We start from the raw sequence: 14,654 nt of genomic DNA, 5'->3' as shown, positions 1-14,654 counted from the left end.
TATCAAATAGCAAACTAGAGAGTTACATTTCATTTTAGACTAGAGAATGGTTACCTCTCATGGACGCGTCCACGCTCATCACCCAGAGTTACAGTGACCGTCCGGTTCTTGCTGAGGTTAAAGTTATTGCTATAGTAATGGTAGTCAGGGGTTACCCATCCAACCCAGACAGAGGCAGGATCCTGACCAGCAAAGATCCTCACTGAGTGGTAGTACTGTATTAAAAACAGAAAAGGGTTAGTTGAAATCAAAATATTTGCAATAGCAAATTACTCCCAGAAAGCAAGTGAATACCGTGGTGATGCTGCTGTAGTCCACCCGTCTGCTCTCGTCACTGTGCCTCACAGATCTTAAAGGATATCTGTAAAAGACCAAATGAAATCCATTAAATCCAAGCTGATTGTTTTTTATAAAATTAAGTTAAGATGTAGTACAGAATGAATATTGCGGTAAAGCCCAGAGTTGCTGTTCTGAATGGATTAGCACCTGTGTTTAACTTTTAGAACATCTTCGTCATGAACTCCATTCATGTCTACAACAGGGTTGGTCTTAAAGAAGGAGTGGAATTCCACAGGCATGCTGAGGCGACAGAACACCATGTCTGCATTACTGTTCTGGGTGCCGAATGTCTTGTGGGTGACTTTAAGACATGGGGGGCTATCGACCGTGCCATCAATCCGGGTCACCTGCATAGAGAAAGAATATTCAAAGCATGACTAACTTTTAACTTTAAAGAATCAACAAATGTGTCGCTTTCCTTTCATCTTACTGCAATGTGGTTGTGGTCTTTTGGCACATTGACAAAGGTGGGCAAACGCTTGCTGAACCACATCGTCACCTCCCGGTTCATGTTGACAGCAAAGGGTTCAAACCCCTCCTGCAGGCCGCACATTGTGTAATATTTGAAGGTGCTGGCATCTTTCCCCAGATTCATGCGACCAACTTGTGCCAGACCGAGACTGCAGACCGGAATAAAACCTAGGAGACGGCCAAAGGAAGTCCGTGATAAACAGGAGAGAGCAGTAGTAAGAACAGACACTGTGCAAGAGGGAAAAAAATCAATTCAACTTTTCCAGAAAGGCAATTTACATATGTCACATTAAATAAGGGCAAATTTGTTACAGAGAGCCACTTATTTCTTGCTTATAGTCAGAGCATGGTCATTCTAGGTTAAAGCTCCCTGCTCCACATGTGACGGTTTTATTAAAAGAGGAGCAGGGGATTTATTATGGTTAGCAAACGTTTTTACAATCACCTCATCAGGCTGACATTCCCAGACCTTCGTCTAGTCGAAGTCACATTTACACATGTTGTTTCTCACCATCGTCAGTTTCAAAGTCAGTGAAGCAGAGTTCAGAGCCCTTGGTGGTAATCAGGATCTCTCCATTAAGAGTGAAGATCATAGACTTGTCAGCCATGTTGATCATGCAGCCCACCACGTCCCCGGCATGCCAGCAGCGCCCGAACATCCGGCTGCCCATGTTCAGGCAGTGGCCCTTGTGCAGAAACCATGATAGCAGAAATAAAATAAAACAGAATGAAAACTGCAAGAAGTTGTGACTTTTAGTGCTTGACCGCTCACCCTGTAGCCATCAAAGACGAAAGCCAGCTCATCTGTACCCAGTTCCACATCTGGCTTACACCCAGGTCTGGCCCAGCCAACTCTCATGTCTCCTCCTGTAACTGCCTCAAATTCAAAGTACCACTTTCCAGTCTTCACAGCGTACGTCCTCTCCACTCTGAAGAAGCGAATCTTATCGATGCTGAGCCTCTCAGCTGCTTGTCCTGCAAGGGAGGAAAGGATAGATGCCAACCAAGTGAGAATATCCTCTGAACAAATACATGATTCCCAGAAATGTAGGTTTTGCCAAAGGGACACAGTTAAATGCGGTGGGAAAAAGAACCCACATTAAGCTTAAAAAATTAGCTGAAGTTGAATAAAATCAGCCTCTTACAACACGCTTTTTCAGTTTTGCTTCAGCGTGTTTTCACAGGCATAGCTAAATGAGTAAAAGCTCACCGCCTTCTTGGTCAGAGGGGTCGATATTATATCCGTATCCGATAAGAGTTCGGATGGCTTCCCGAAGACTGTCCCTGTTAGACTTTTTGGTGCGTTCATCCAGCAGTGAATAGGGAACCAAGCGAGGGTTTCGTTTACTCTTCACATCCTACACAGAGAAAGTCAGTCTCAGGAAATGTAGTGTTTGCTGCCATTACACTTGGTGTTGCCTTTTAGCTCTTGGTGCCTCAGATTGTCTGCCATTTTCATTAGCATAATGTCACTCTGTAAATAAATAAGTTATTTCTATTTTAAATGACTACTTAGGGCGCCGTCTTTATTCATTTCATTATGTTTATTTTTTGGCAAGTTTTCATTTAAAATGTTGCCACAGGCAAAACTGAATCATGACAAGTGATGTCTAAATCCAGGCTTCCAAACACTACAGGTTTTTAAAATACAGAATGTGTTTTATGTGCTTTAAGACAAGATTTGCATGTTAAAATACTTGTCTGATTTGTGGTAAACAAACCACATGTAATAAATCTGAGTGTTCAGTACCTGCTGAATGCCATAGGTCCATCCCTGCTTGATGCGGTCCTTGGACCAAACATTGTGTGCATTCTCCGCCAGTTTATCCACTAGAAGTTCCTGACCAGGTGTCAGTTTGATATCAGACAGGTCTAGTGGAGATGGTTTATAACCATTGGACATCATGTAACTAAAAGAAGACAAAGAAGACATTAGTACTACTGCAAAAAAGTCTCATACTGCAGTGTTTCTGCAGACTTTTCATATGAGGTATAATAGTATCAATGAGGAGGTTAGTCGCATAAAAAGAGAAATCTGATTTTCTTTGAGTATTTATTTCCACTTACTTCTTGGGTAATTTTTTCTTCTTCAAGGAGTCTTCAGCATTTGGATTCACCTGAACTACACGGCAACCTAAAGCTAACAGAGTTCTGTGAAAAATGGGTTAAAAATGAGTTTATAATGAAATGTTTACTCCTCACAAAAGCACAAAACAAAAAAATAAAATAAAAGCACAAAACTAAAAAATAAATTAAGCGATTGCATGTTTGTAGACACCACACAGTGCAAATAAGAAAACCCCAAATATATTTAAAGTCCCACACCAATCATCTTTTGAAGTATTGCAAAATCGTTCCCAGTGATCTTTTGATTATGATTATGTTGTTTTTAGCCAAAACCCAAAAACCTGTTGTTTTCTAAGACATAGTTTCTGCTGAGTTGCATTTGCTCATTAGAAATTCACCTTTGAGTTGTGGGCAGGACTGTTGGTGCAGAACTGCAGCTCTCTGTTTGAGCAGAGCAGGCCCACCCAGTGTATTTTCTAAGTAAATATGATCATTTTTGAACCTCATCCATCGTCTACTCCTAATTCACAACAATTTGAATAAAGAAATACTCAGACATGCTGTTTTAAATGTAATTTTCTTTACGTGTCTTCCATCATCAGAAAAAATGTTTCAAGAATATGCCAAAGACAGGATTTTCATCAGAATGGGTCTTTAATGACATTGAAAGGAACTGTTAACTCTTAAAGCTCTTCTTACTTCAGTGTTTCAGTGGACATCTGTAAGTTGTAGTTCTTTTCTGTTTCTGGAAGCCTCAAAAAATCCACCAAGCATGGATGCTGCCGCTTGTTATCATCCCTTATCTGTGGGGGGGGGGGGGGGGGGGGGGGAGAAAGGCAATATTTTACACTTTCGACTTCCTCTCTAGCAAGCACCAAATTCCTCTAAGGACTTGATATTTCCCTAAAATAAACGGCCACGTTTTTTATTGCAAAAATGCACAAATAAAAAACAGCTTTTTGTTGAAAGTTACTGTGAAGTAACTTGTTGGAAAATGTGTTTTAAATATTTTTTAATACCTGGTGATGCAGTGATTAGACAGTTTTCCAGTGTAAACATGTGATGAAAGAGCATGTTTTCTTGGGGGAGACAGACAAAGAGGTGTGTTGCTGGAACACTGTTGAATGCGTCTCTCTCTAGGCTTTATGACAAATAATCCCTTTGGCAATACTGCTCAGAGTAGGTGGCATGGCAATGACTTATGTTTACCAAGAAAACATGCAGAGCTGTGTGCAGATATACAGCTATATGCAAAAGTGTGTCTGCATAGGGGGATCTAAAGATTAGCAACCAGCTCCTATTTTTTCAGGATATAAAGTATGGAGATGCTATTTTTAGAGAGATCCTACAGTAAAGAATTATAGCAAATAAACTGTATTAGTATGCAAGTCACCAGGCAAAAAATACAAAGTTGCAATAATGCTTTTGGATGTTTCCTTGCTTCTGTACAAATGAAATAAAAACGTTTTGTTTTTTTAAGTTTGTTTGTTTTTTTTTGTATACTTTTTTGTAATTTGTCATAACAATGAAAATATAAAACAATTTTAGCAAAACATTCACAGTTCAGTTGCAGTCTTTGACCCAACAAAGCAACATGTCCACAAATTACACATATTAGAATGTAATATTTAAAAGGTGCTGAATTTGCTCCTGGAAGATCAGGTAAATTACTCTTGCTTTATTTTATAGTTCATTAAAATAAACCCATCAGGTAAAGTTTCCCTCATTGAGATATGTTTAAGTTGTATTATTGGAAAGAGTGAATGCCTACACGGAATCAAATGAGAAATTTTCTAAAAGCTTTGGTGGGGTTCTTCTGCAGCTGTCCTTATTTCTTAAAACATCTAAAATTGAAAAATATTTTTTCTAAAAAGAGTTCTATAGAGAGTGTTTAGCTTTAATTAATGACAAAAATAAAGATCACAAGGGAGTATTCTTTTACAAGTGCTTGTCTGTTGGTCAATTTATGTTTAAATTTTATCTTTCCCATCCATTAAAACAACAAAAGTAGCTCATTAGCTGTGCTAAGGTCTGAAAGTGTGACTAGGATGTAATTTAAATGAATTTACAGGACTGAAGTTTAAGACAGCTGTTTGCAGATATATTGAATTTCCTGATATATGGTATCGTTTTCAATCAAAAAAAACAGGTATTGAAAAAGAGGAAATTACAACCAGTTGAACTTTGACCAATTAAGGACTTGGACTTTAAATACTTGGACTTTAAATTGCCGTATAGATAGGATTCTTTCAATTCATGGAAGTGCCAACTGTGTGAAATGGATCATGGAGAAGAAATTAATAATTGTGTTTTCTTTCCCAACCAGAATTATTTGACAACAAATCTGTCATATCGGAATGGAGCTGCGAAAGAAAAAGCCTGAAAGAAGATTTGCAAGATTTTCACCATTTTGATATTTCGCACTAAGCCTTTTCTAACTGTGAGTACTAGTATCAGGTAGTCCAATGTGAACACCATTCGCTAAAAGCGCATTTAAGACTGCCGTGTAGCACGTTCGCTTATGTATACATTTATATTACATTACATATTTATATTTTGTGGCTGAGACAAAAGTTTCTAAAGTGGCTTAAATATTTGTATCTGAATTGTGAATTGGGTTGTATGTTATTATTAATAATTGCAGACACATTGCAGATTTGGTTTGGTTTGATCTGGTTTATTATGACATTGAAATTGCCAAATATCTCATTTAGCTCATTAGTAAAGAACACAAACTCATGATGTATATTAGGCACACACAATGACACAACTACTTCCTACCTTAAAAAACAATACTAAAATGAAAATTCTATGGGTGATATGAAAACCGTTGATCATAAAAAATGAGTGTTCTTGTCACTTACCCTCTTTAGTTGTGAACAGCAAATTATAAAAGAGAAAGCAAGATGATGAACAGGCTTCTGTGACAGTAAAATTCTACCTCTTTTTATAACTTATGTATTTAAGTGGATATTTTCATTAAATAAAAAAATGTCTACATATATACAAATATTTGGATGTTTACTTCTCCGCAAACACGGACAAATGTGTGGATTTTACTTTGTGTCTTTAATCGTGTCAGGATAATATACAAAGAAGAGCTACAACAGTTTTTTTGTTTCTCACCTTGCCATATGTCCAGCCCAGTTCAATTTTGTTCATTCCCCAAAGTTCATGTATGTTCTCAGCCAGCTTGTCCCGAACTTTCTCCAAATGAAGTGGCATCACAATCTGAATAAAAGTAAGTCCAAATTTTAACAATTGCATGGATGCCACCCTAGGCTGCATTGCAACCTCAAATTGACCTTACCTGACCGGTCTCCACTGGGGTGGGAATGAAGGATGCCTGTGACGTAAACTGTGTAGTGCCCAGTAAATCTCGGACTCCTTCCACGTCTCGCTTGTACTCCTTCACTGGCTCCACCTTCATCTTTTCTTTTGGCAGAAGAGCTTCGTAACATGGAGCGTAGCTTGATGGAGGAAGAAACTTGAAATCACCGTGTCGTCCGCCCAACAGGAAGCGGACCCTGAAAGAAAAAGAAAAAATAGAAAATATTAATATGTGGTAATTCTGTGTATTTTACTGGATGTGTACCTTACCTGATAACCAATTCAATAATAACAAAAAAATAGAGCCTGACTCTTTATTCTACTTAAAGCTGTTTTGGTGTAACAGGGAAACATTACCTAAAAAACGATATCAAGATTTAAAAATGCTCCTCCCAGACTGGCCTGTTCAGAGTAAAGTACATCATTACAGGGTAAAAAAATGTCCTTGCACATTTGATTCTAAAAAGATAATTGTCTGCAATAGTTAGTCTACTGCACAGGCTGAAGATGAGAATTGATGCAATATGGCCAATTATTAATTGGGCAAAATCTTCAACAATCTGCAATAGTTGAGGACAGTTTTTATGGCTACCTAATACCAAAAACATCATTTGGTAGTGCAGATTGGAATATTCACCCAATTTCAAACCTAAGTTGCTAACAGTTTATGATAAAGAAACAAGTGGGGCTGAAATAGCATCAGAACACAAAATGCTGCATAGATAATATGATTAATAACAAAGGCAAACTGCAAAAGAGAGAAAATGACAAGAACAGGAAAAGGGAGCACAGAAAAAGAGGAAGGGTTGATTAAGTTATGAAGGTGGCATTTGTTCATGTGTTATGATGGTTCCAGACAAGAATAGGAATAAAGACTACAACTGGGTGAGGGTTTAACGCTTTTTTTAAATGTAATCCGTAAGCTTTTATTAGTTCTTAAGTTTCCCTTAATTCTAGTTTACTGCTATTGCGCAACAAACATGGGCTATATTGTCCCCATCCTAAAGAAGCACAAAGTGAGTGGATAAAACCTCTTATTAGCAGTCACCAGCATGAGGAAAGTGCTCTGGAAATTAGGTTCTCAGCATGCAAACAGTTAAGTCAGATGTGTGCAAAGTGGCACTACCAAAAAACGAAAACTATCTGCCAGCAAATTGATTTAGGTGGTGTTACTCAAGAACAAACAAAAACTTCTCCTCACATGGCCAGTTGGTCAATTTACAGAACCAAAATTTGTCAATTTATTTTGCTAGACCCCCTACCAAAAGTAGTCTATTTAAGTGTACTTCTAGGATACTAAGTCCATAGTAAAAGTGAGGCAGTATACTTGAAGCCTCCTTTTATCTACTATCTATATATTGAAAACTAAGACCTTAAAAACCTTAAACCTAAATTAAACTCAAGTATATTAAATAAAAAAAACTTTAAGTGTACTACTTTATTTAAGAAGAATTAAAATGCTGAACAAAAATCAAAGTGCTATATTTTTTCATTTATTTTTAAATCTCCAATAAATCCCTTTCTAATTTTTAAAAAATAGGAATAATTGTTAAATTATTGTTGCGGATCTGTAGTTTCAGTACTTTCGTTTAAAACTGTGCCTATTTTTGTGCTGAACCTAGAGCATACTGTCGTTCCGAGCCAGAGTCATACTCAGCAGGATATTCCTTGAGATTCAGGAAAGAAGAAAAGAAATCCTCTGGAGCATATATCCCTGTGAGTGTGTGGCTCTGATTTACTGCCGTGTTTTGTTGCTAGATCTCTGCCTCTTTGGCTGCTGCTCATTTAACTCAAATTCAGGGTAAGGGCAGGGCTGCAGATGTGCCAAAAACACTTCATGCTTCACAATTATTTTTTGAACACCACTATATTTTGACCTCTCAGCACAATGTCATGTCATCCTGAAATAATCAGTTATATTTCTGTTCTTTCTGAAAAGCACGTTCCTATCAAATAATGACAACACGGTTTGCCTGTTTTTGTACGAGAAGGGAAAAAAAGACATAGGGAGCAAAAAGTAAGCTGAAATAAGGAATTGCTTGGAGCAATTTTCTTGAGCATTCACTATATTATCTGTTTTCACATGATTGTTGTACCACCATCTGTTCAAGAATCCCTCATTAAGCTGTTTGACATGAAGACATGCAGCATCCCGCCACAAGTGTGAATTCAAGGGCGTTTTACAAATGTCATAAATGAGGATTACACCATGGGTGGAACAAAAAATATATGTGCATTTCCTTTAAAAATGTAAAAAGTAAAACTTTTTCTCTATTTATGGGAGGGTTTATATCTTGCAACTCATACATTTTCCATGACCTTTATGGATTTATTTCCATCAGGCATTGTGTGATATAAGCTTCTTCTGCTAACTTACATGTGGTAAAAAGAAAAGAAAAAAAAGTGCAAACTGTTATTGTTTTATGTGCTTTTTAACGCGACAGTCAGTGAAAAACGTCTTGAAATTTCACTTTTAAGCCATGTCGATCCCTCTGTTTGTGGTTACCATGACAACAGAGAAAAACCATGTCAAATTTAAAAAAAAATAAGCTACAACGAAGGCTTGCTATTTTTTGAAGACCTGAACTCAAAAACTTGAAATAAAATATTTTAAATATGCTGTTAGTTAAGTAACTGGACAGTAATATATATTTGAAACACCGAATTTTTATTGTGCAGCCAAACAATTACAATGTTGTCATGCAGATATATAGGAATTAAATATAACTCATTTTTTAATTCATAACTAAAAGAATTTGAAGCCACTTCAGATGTTTTATTGACAAGTGTGGACTACTTGTCATTTCTTTACTAAGATAAAAGGTTTCAAGTATACTCCATATGCTTGTTGTATTGTTCCTGCTTCTATTTCTTGGTGTTCCAACAGTTCTGGGTAATAAAGCATGAAAGGTAAAGTTCTTATAAAGATTGCAGGGAAAAAACACTGATTAGATATATGAAATGAAAAGATTTTTTTTGTTATTGAAAGACAACAGTTCACAATTTCATTTGTTTCCCAAATTAGCATCAAAAGGAGGTTTTTCTTGTTTAAGAACACTGTCCCAGATCCGAGCTATGAGACTAATTTTCAGCCCATATCTATTAAACACCCATAACCCACATTTGAAAGAACAATTGAAATGGTTGGATGTATTAGATGGATCTGCTGAAAAGAGGAAAAAAAAAAATCTCACATGCACATGCCAAGCACATGTCTACCGAGAAACCTGCACATGTTTAAAGTAAATTAGTTAAAGTTAATGAAAAATTCTCACCTTACACCTGCAGAGAAACTGACAACAGGAAAGAACAGTCCATCTGTGTTGAAGTTCTCAAACATGCCCTGGACAGGCTGTCCGTTGATCCTAAAGGAGATGCTTGGCGCTCCGAGATCCAGGCAGCAGCTCACGACATCTTCTGAGGTCAGAACGTGCTGGTTTATGGAGGCGACTGCACGCGGGATCCGACCTGTGGAGGCAACATGTTCACTGTGAGATGAGATGAGTGAACCATAAATAGATTAGATTTATATACATTTACATAGAAAAGGGACATATTTAGAAACTGCCACACAGTCCTGGCAAAGAGATGTCCTCCACAACATATTGATTCTGTCAGACCAGACCAAAGGCCAGAACTATACTGCACATTTATGTGATTACTGCGCTCCAAGAACACACATTCAAACAGCACCTCTCACCCACCTGACCAAAGATGGAGTCCATCAAAACCGTACGAGTACAGGTCATCCCCGACTCCATTACCTCCCCAGCCCTCGCCTCCTCCAGGATAAGGTGCATATCCTTTACTGTTGGCCCAGCCCACTCTCAGGTGCGAGGGCTCGCTGGTCACAAAGTGGTCCACTTGGTCGATCATTAGCTCATAGTACCACTTCTTATACTGAGCCGAGCCCTCGCTAATCCCGAGGAAAATGTTTGGTCTCATGCTGGGGAAGGCAGTGAAACAGGAAATCCCTGATTATTACCCAGAGCAAATAAAAGCGCGCAAACATCCCATTCACGAACCAAATTTACTCTGAATAGCAAAAGCAAAAAACAAATGCATGCTGTGAATTTGGTTCAAATATAAAATCGATCTAACCTTGCAAAATGGTTAACAGTCTATGGAAAAGCCCAATAAAATATGTAAAGCATTTCTTTAAGGGCTTCACTGAGCATGTTTGAAAATGTACACGGTTCAGAGATGAGAATGCTGAGTAAAAAAAGCTGGGTAAATGACCTGTGAAATAAGAATTTCCTTTTTTAATAGTATTTCACACATCAAACTATTTGAGCTGCAAAGTCAACATTTTACAGTTTAGGATGTTGATCCCTTCATGCCTGATAACAAATAAATATTCTTTAGTGTTTTTTCAGTTCAAGGTGATGCTAAATTAAATATGATGCAAATTAGCGACTTTGGCATAAATGTTGTTGAAATATATGATATTTCAACATTTATTGTTGTTATTCCTGTCAATTTCAGTCATGCAGGTCTTCTCTGACATTAAGATGCTTTATATTTTCAAAACTTCTATTCAGCTTTTACTCTACCTTTTTCCTTCTCTGTTCAGTGTGTTCTTTGAGTCAGTCATGTAACAATTGTGAAATAACAATGATAAGTATCATGATTTTCAAAAGGCCAGTATGGCAGGGCTTCTGTTACCTCTGGACATCGTTGACCAGCTGCGTTTGCAGCAGCAGATCTCTTTTGGGCAACAAGTGGTCGCAGATTAGGTTCTGATTGGTTCGGACGGCGACCCCATTGCACACACAGAGGGAGCAGAGGACATCCAGAATCTAATTTAAAAAAAAAGGAACTTTCAGGAAAACAAACACAAAACAGTAAGACGTGAAGAATCACAACTTAACTTCCAAAAAGTGACCAGAAAGTCCCTGCTCAGTCAACAAAGAGAGGCCGTCACAAAAGCTTAGCCAAGTCTGATGGGTGCTTTGTCAGTGACCTTTTCCTCCAGATTTTATGGGACAGTTTGGCTGATTTAAAACCTCAGCCTTCTTACTAACTGCTAAAGATTGAGTCATGATGGGGAACCGTCAGAACTAAAGCCCCGAAGGAACCTCAAACAAATGATGGAACCATATGCTGGGAAGACGAAAGTGGAAGCAATTAACAGCTGAAGAGAAAAGATGTCCCTGAGGGAGCTGGTGAAGAAACAAATATTAATTTACTAAATGTTACAGAGGGATTCATGGAGACAGAAATGTAGATGAGTTGACAGAGGATCTTTAGCCTGCTTCATTGATTCACTATGCAATATAAAAAATGTTGATTATATTTCAGCGTGAAGTAGCCATTTGGTTTAAAAAGTTAAAAAAATGGATACAGCTAAATAAAAACTAAAAAGTTGAATATACTGGAAAATTCCTCATAAAATAACAGGTTAGAGTGCAAGAAGTACTTTATGTTCTTAATCTAGGGACCATGCAGATTGCTTCTTACTATAAATCCCCCAGAGACAGCAGAGATGTAATGACTGAAAAACAAGGTTTTTTTTCTCCAGTCTTTAATCTTAGAAAAGTGATTTATGCAGCATTTATGTGTTTATCAAACAGGTGCATGCTCAGTTTTTTTTTTCTTACAACCATATTTTTCTGGAAAGCAAAACAGAATGTAAGAAGTGTATTCTCCACGTTTGCCAAGCCCCCTGAGGGGGCGGTAAGCTGCAGTCCAGCTGAAACTGCTTTTAACACTCAGATCCGACCATAGTTGCTGTCCAGCAGCGAGGCGTTCTGCCCCATTTACACACTGGATTCACACCTCCTTTTTTTATTTCGGCCTTAGGGCAGACACTCCACCACTGGGCCACTAAATAGCTCAGTCTGTTAATACTTGCTTTTGGCACATAAACTTTTATCATCTTGTTAGATGCTTAACAGAAGCATAAAGTTTGCTCAGAATTAAACGTGCTGTTTTGATGACTTCTTCATCAATGTAATTAAAAATAAATCACTTTCCAAAGGTTAATGGGAAGGCTAATGTCCTAGACTGCTGATTGTACTGCAGTAAACAGATGAGTATTTTAAAACTGCTACGGTTTCAGGATCATTCCAACTCTAACCGGTGCTTACCTTGTGGTTGCGCCCATGTTTGTAGAGCAGTGATATGATGGACTTGATGTGTCCTTTCTGGATGATATTGAGTGCTTCGGGGCTTTCAATTAAGATGCAATGCAGAACTTCCAGGATGCCTGAGTGGCCACAAAAGTAATCAATTAGTTAAGCCCCTCCGAGACGAGAAAGGCACAACAGAGGACGCCTTTCAAGCACAAATCCAGCGACCGTGAATAAACAGAGAACATTGAGTGCTGCTGGTCTGCTCTTAATTATACATGTAAATAAAAGAAGCACCTGCAGAAGCGTCATTTTGGAGATATAACAGCACCCGTTTTAAAACGTTTTACTCCCACAGGAGTGTACCTGAGGAAGACTCCAGCCTCTCCAGCTTGCTCACCAGCCAGTCTAAGTTGTTGGAGAACTGGGTGCAGTTGTTCCGGTTCCCTCGGATAAGCGCCGCTGCAAGTTTAGGAAAAAGCTTGCGTGAGTGAAGCTTAATGACCAACTGTGATTTTCTTTTGAGCTCTTTTAAAAGCATTCCGAGTGGCCCTTTAATTATAAGTATGTCGTTTGTAGCCAAGATTAAAAAAATAAAAAGGTTAATTTTCTAGGAGATAGTTTCTGTAGAGCATCAGTAGTTCATTGGTAATTAACCTCTGAGTTGCATGGAGCAACCCCACGCCCACCTCCCATCCTCTATTTATTTACATTCTCTCGCCCTGCCTATTGCTTAGAGTCCTCTGTTTACACGCTCTCTCAGTAGCTTAAAGCCCCTAAAAAACCAACCATTTTTACCATTCACCATTAGCGGTAAAACGGAAAGACGAGCAATACTGGAGCTATCCAGCCATACAGTTTCGAGTCAGACACCAGCTAAGAGGAGAAAAACAAAGTCGTACATACATCTATTCATCAACAAGTGGATGTATTAGAGTACAGCCTCCCCAGCCTGTTTTCTGCATCACAAATACACTTTTTTTTCAAATGGCATCTTTTCATCTGCTCCTGATTCAAATTGATTTATGTTTTAAAAAGATATTCAGAAATGCAATTTTGAGCTTAATTTCCCTTGTATATATCTTCCATCATCAGAAAAAAATCGATTTGGGTGCCTTAACTAACAGAGGCAGCCAAATTGTTCTGTCTTACAGAATAACCAATGTCACTCAACGCTGGACTTCTTTAAGTCACGCCAAAGCTTGTTAAAGGGCAGTTTCCACTTGACACTTCCAAACGCATTAGCTTTGAAGTGTTTCTAAGATAAAAGAAAGGTGTGGGACAGAAAAAAAAGCAGAAGGGAGGCATCTCAAATCCACTTATAGCTGTGCTGCAGCAGGTGTGCAGAGGAAGAACCAGAACTGAGACGTGGCTAGAACACTAATTTAAGCCAGTAGGTGAAAATGCAAATAAACAAGAGCAAGAAGGACAATTTTGAAGGACACAGAAGATTAAAGTTCCTGCCTGCGCACAAATTTTCTTTCGCTTTTTTTTTTCATGACAGTTGGTTGAAGGTACATGACATGCGCCATTCTCCACAGGACAAAAAGACAAGTAAGTGCAGACAGAGAAGGAGAGCAAAAAGCATTATTCTCTCTGTCAGGTCATTTTAGTGAGAAATAGCTGTGCCTGACAGAACATATGGCAGCTATGTCCAAAGGTTAGAGTGATTTTTCAGACTCTGCGCCACATGTTCGGGAAAAATAACACAACGGGAAGACAAAAAAAAAACAGATGACTGTGGAAACTGGAAATCAACAACTACATCCTGCCAACGGAGATACCCAAGATTTCATTGCAGTTATTGTTATTGGCTCATGGAATTGCATCATATTAAGAGAGGAGCCTTGTAAATGCAATGAGCCACACACTTTATTGAGTTGCTCACAAACACTAACTCCACTTACAGAGACTGTTAGAGATTTGAACTCATGTATGACTCAATTATTAGTATTAGTAGTATACCAATTGTGATATTTTTCAAGTGCTCAAACGGGGCTATTTTTTTATAAACCTACCAGTTGAAATCTGATTAACTTCCACGTTTGTGTGTTTGTTGTGCATTAGATCAGCTAATTACCCAAAAGCTCATATAGAAGGTTGAGGATGTCTTTCCAAGCAGCACCAGCTCCAGGTCCAGCACATTCCCCAAAGTGGGCAGCGCTGTTGTAGACGTTTAGTCGGTCAATGCAGTTAGACACCAGGGTCAGCATTCCCTAAAAACCACAAATGAACACAAGAATATCCTACTTAATACAAATCCTGCCAACAATCCATGACTGCACCACATAAAAGTGTCATAAAAGTCACCAAATACATGACATATAACTATTAGATTAGATTTAATATATATTAAGATCAATATATATACTGTAC

At 38.2% G+C, this 14,654-nt stretch overlaps 1 protein-coding gene across 16 annotated transcripts in view; it reads right to left on the bottom strand.

Annotated features, from left to right (window-relative positions):
* The window catches only part of LOC101172039 (ryanodine receptor 3), a 115,827-nt gene that overhangs the window by 52,200 nt on the left and 48,973 nt on the right, over positions 1-14,654 (bottom strand). For all 16 annotated transcript variants that reach the window (XM_023951503.2, XM_023951507.2, XM_023951508.2 and 13 more), the window contains 18 exons: positions 14,359-14,494; positions 12,645-12,740; positions 12,297-12,415; positions 10,873-11,006; positions 9,912-10,153; positions 9,483-9,675; positions 6,188-6,404; positions 6,004-6,108; positions 3,577-3,680; positions 2,878-2,961; positions 2,561-2,720; positions 2,021-2,168; positions 1,583-1,785; positions 1,322-1,496; positions 770-978; positions 487-686; positions 295-361; positions 55-215 (listed from right to left, as the gene is read on the bottom strand). In XM_023951503.2, coding sequence (XP_023807271.1) covers positions 55-215; positions 295-361; positions 487-686; positions 770-978; positions 1,322-1,496; positions 1,583-1,785; positions 2,021-2,168; positions 2,561-2,720; positions 2,878-2,961; positions 3,577-3,680; positions 6,004-6,108; positions 6,188-6,404; positions 9,483-9,675; positions 9,912-10,153; positions 10,873-11,006; positions 12,297-12,415; positions 12,645-12,740; positions 14,359-14,494 — 2,753 coding nt within the window. The remainder of the gene's footprint in view (positions 1-54; positions 216-294; positions 362-486; positions 687-769; positions 979-1,321; positions 1,497-1,582; positions 1,786-2,020; positions 2,169-2,560; positions 2,721-2,877; positions 2,962-3,576; positions 3,681-6,003; positions 6,109-6,187; positions 6,405-9,482; positions 9,676-9,911; positions 10,154-10,872; positions 11,007-12,296; positions 12,416-12,644; positions 12,741-14,358; positions 14,495-14,654) is intronic.

Source organism: Oryzias latipes, chromosome 22 (genome assembly GCF_053564925.1).
Source record: "Oryzias latipes strain Hd-rR chromosome 22, Olatipes_Hd-rR_3.1".
NCBI lineage: Eukaryota > Metazoa > Chordata > Actinopteri > Beloniformes > Adrianichthyidae > Oryzias > Oryzias latipes.
The sequence above is the reverse complement of the archived record's forward strand: the minus strand, read 5'-3'. Positions and strand labels throughout refer to the sequence as shown.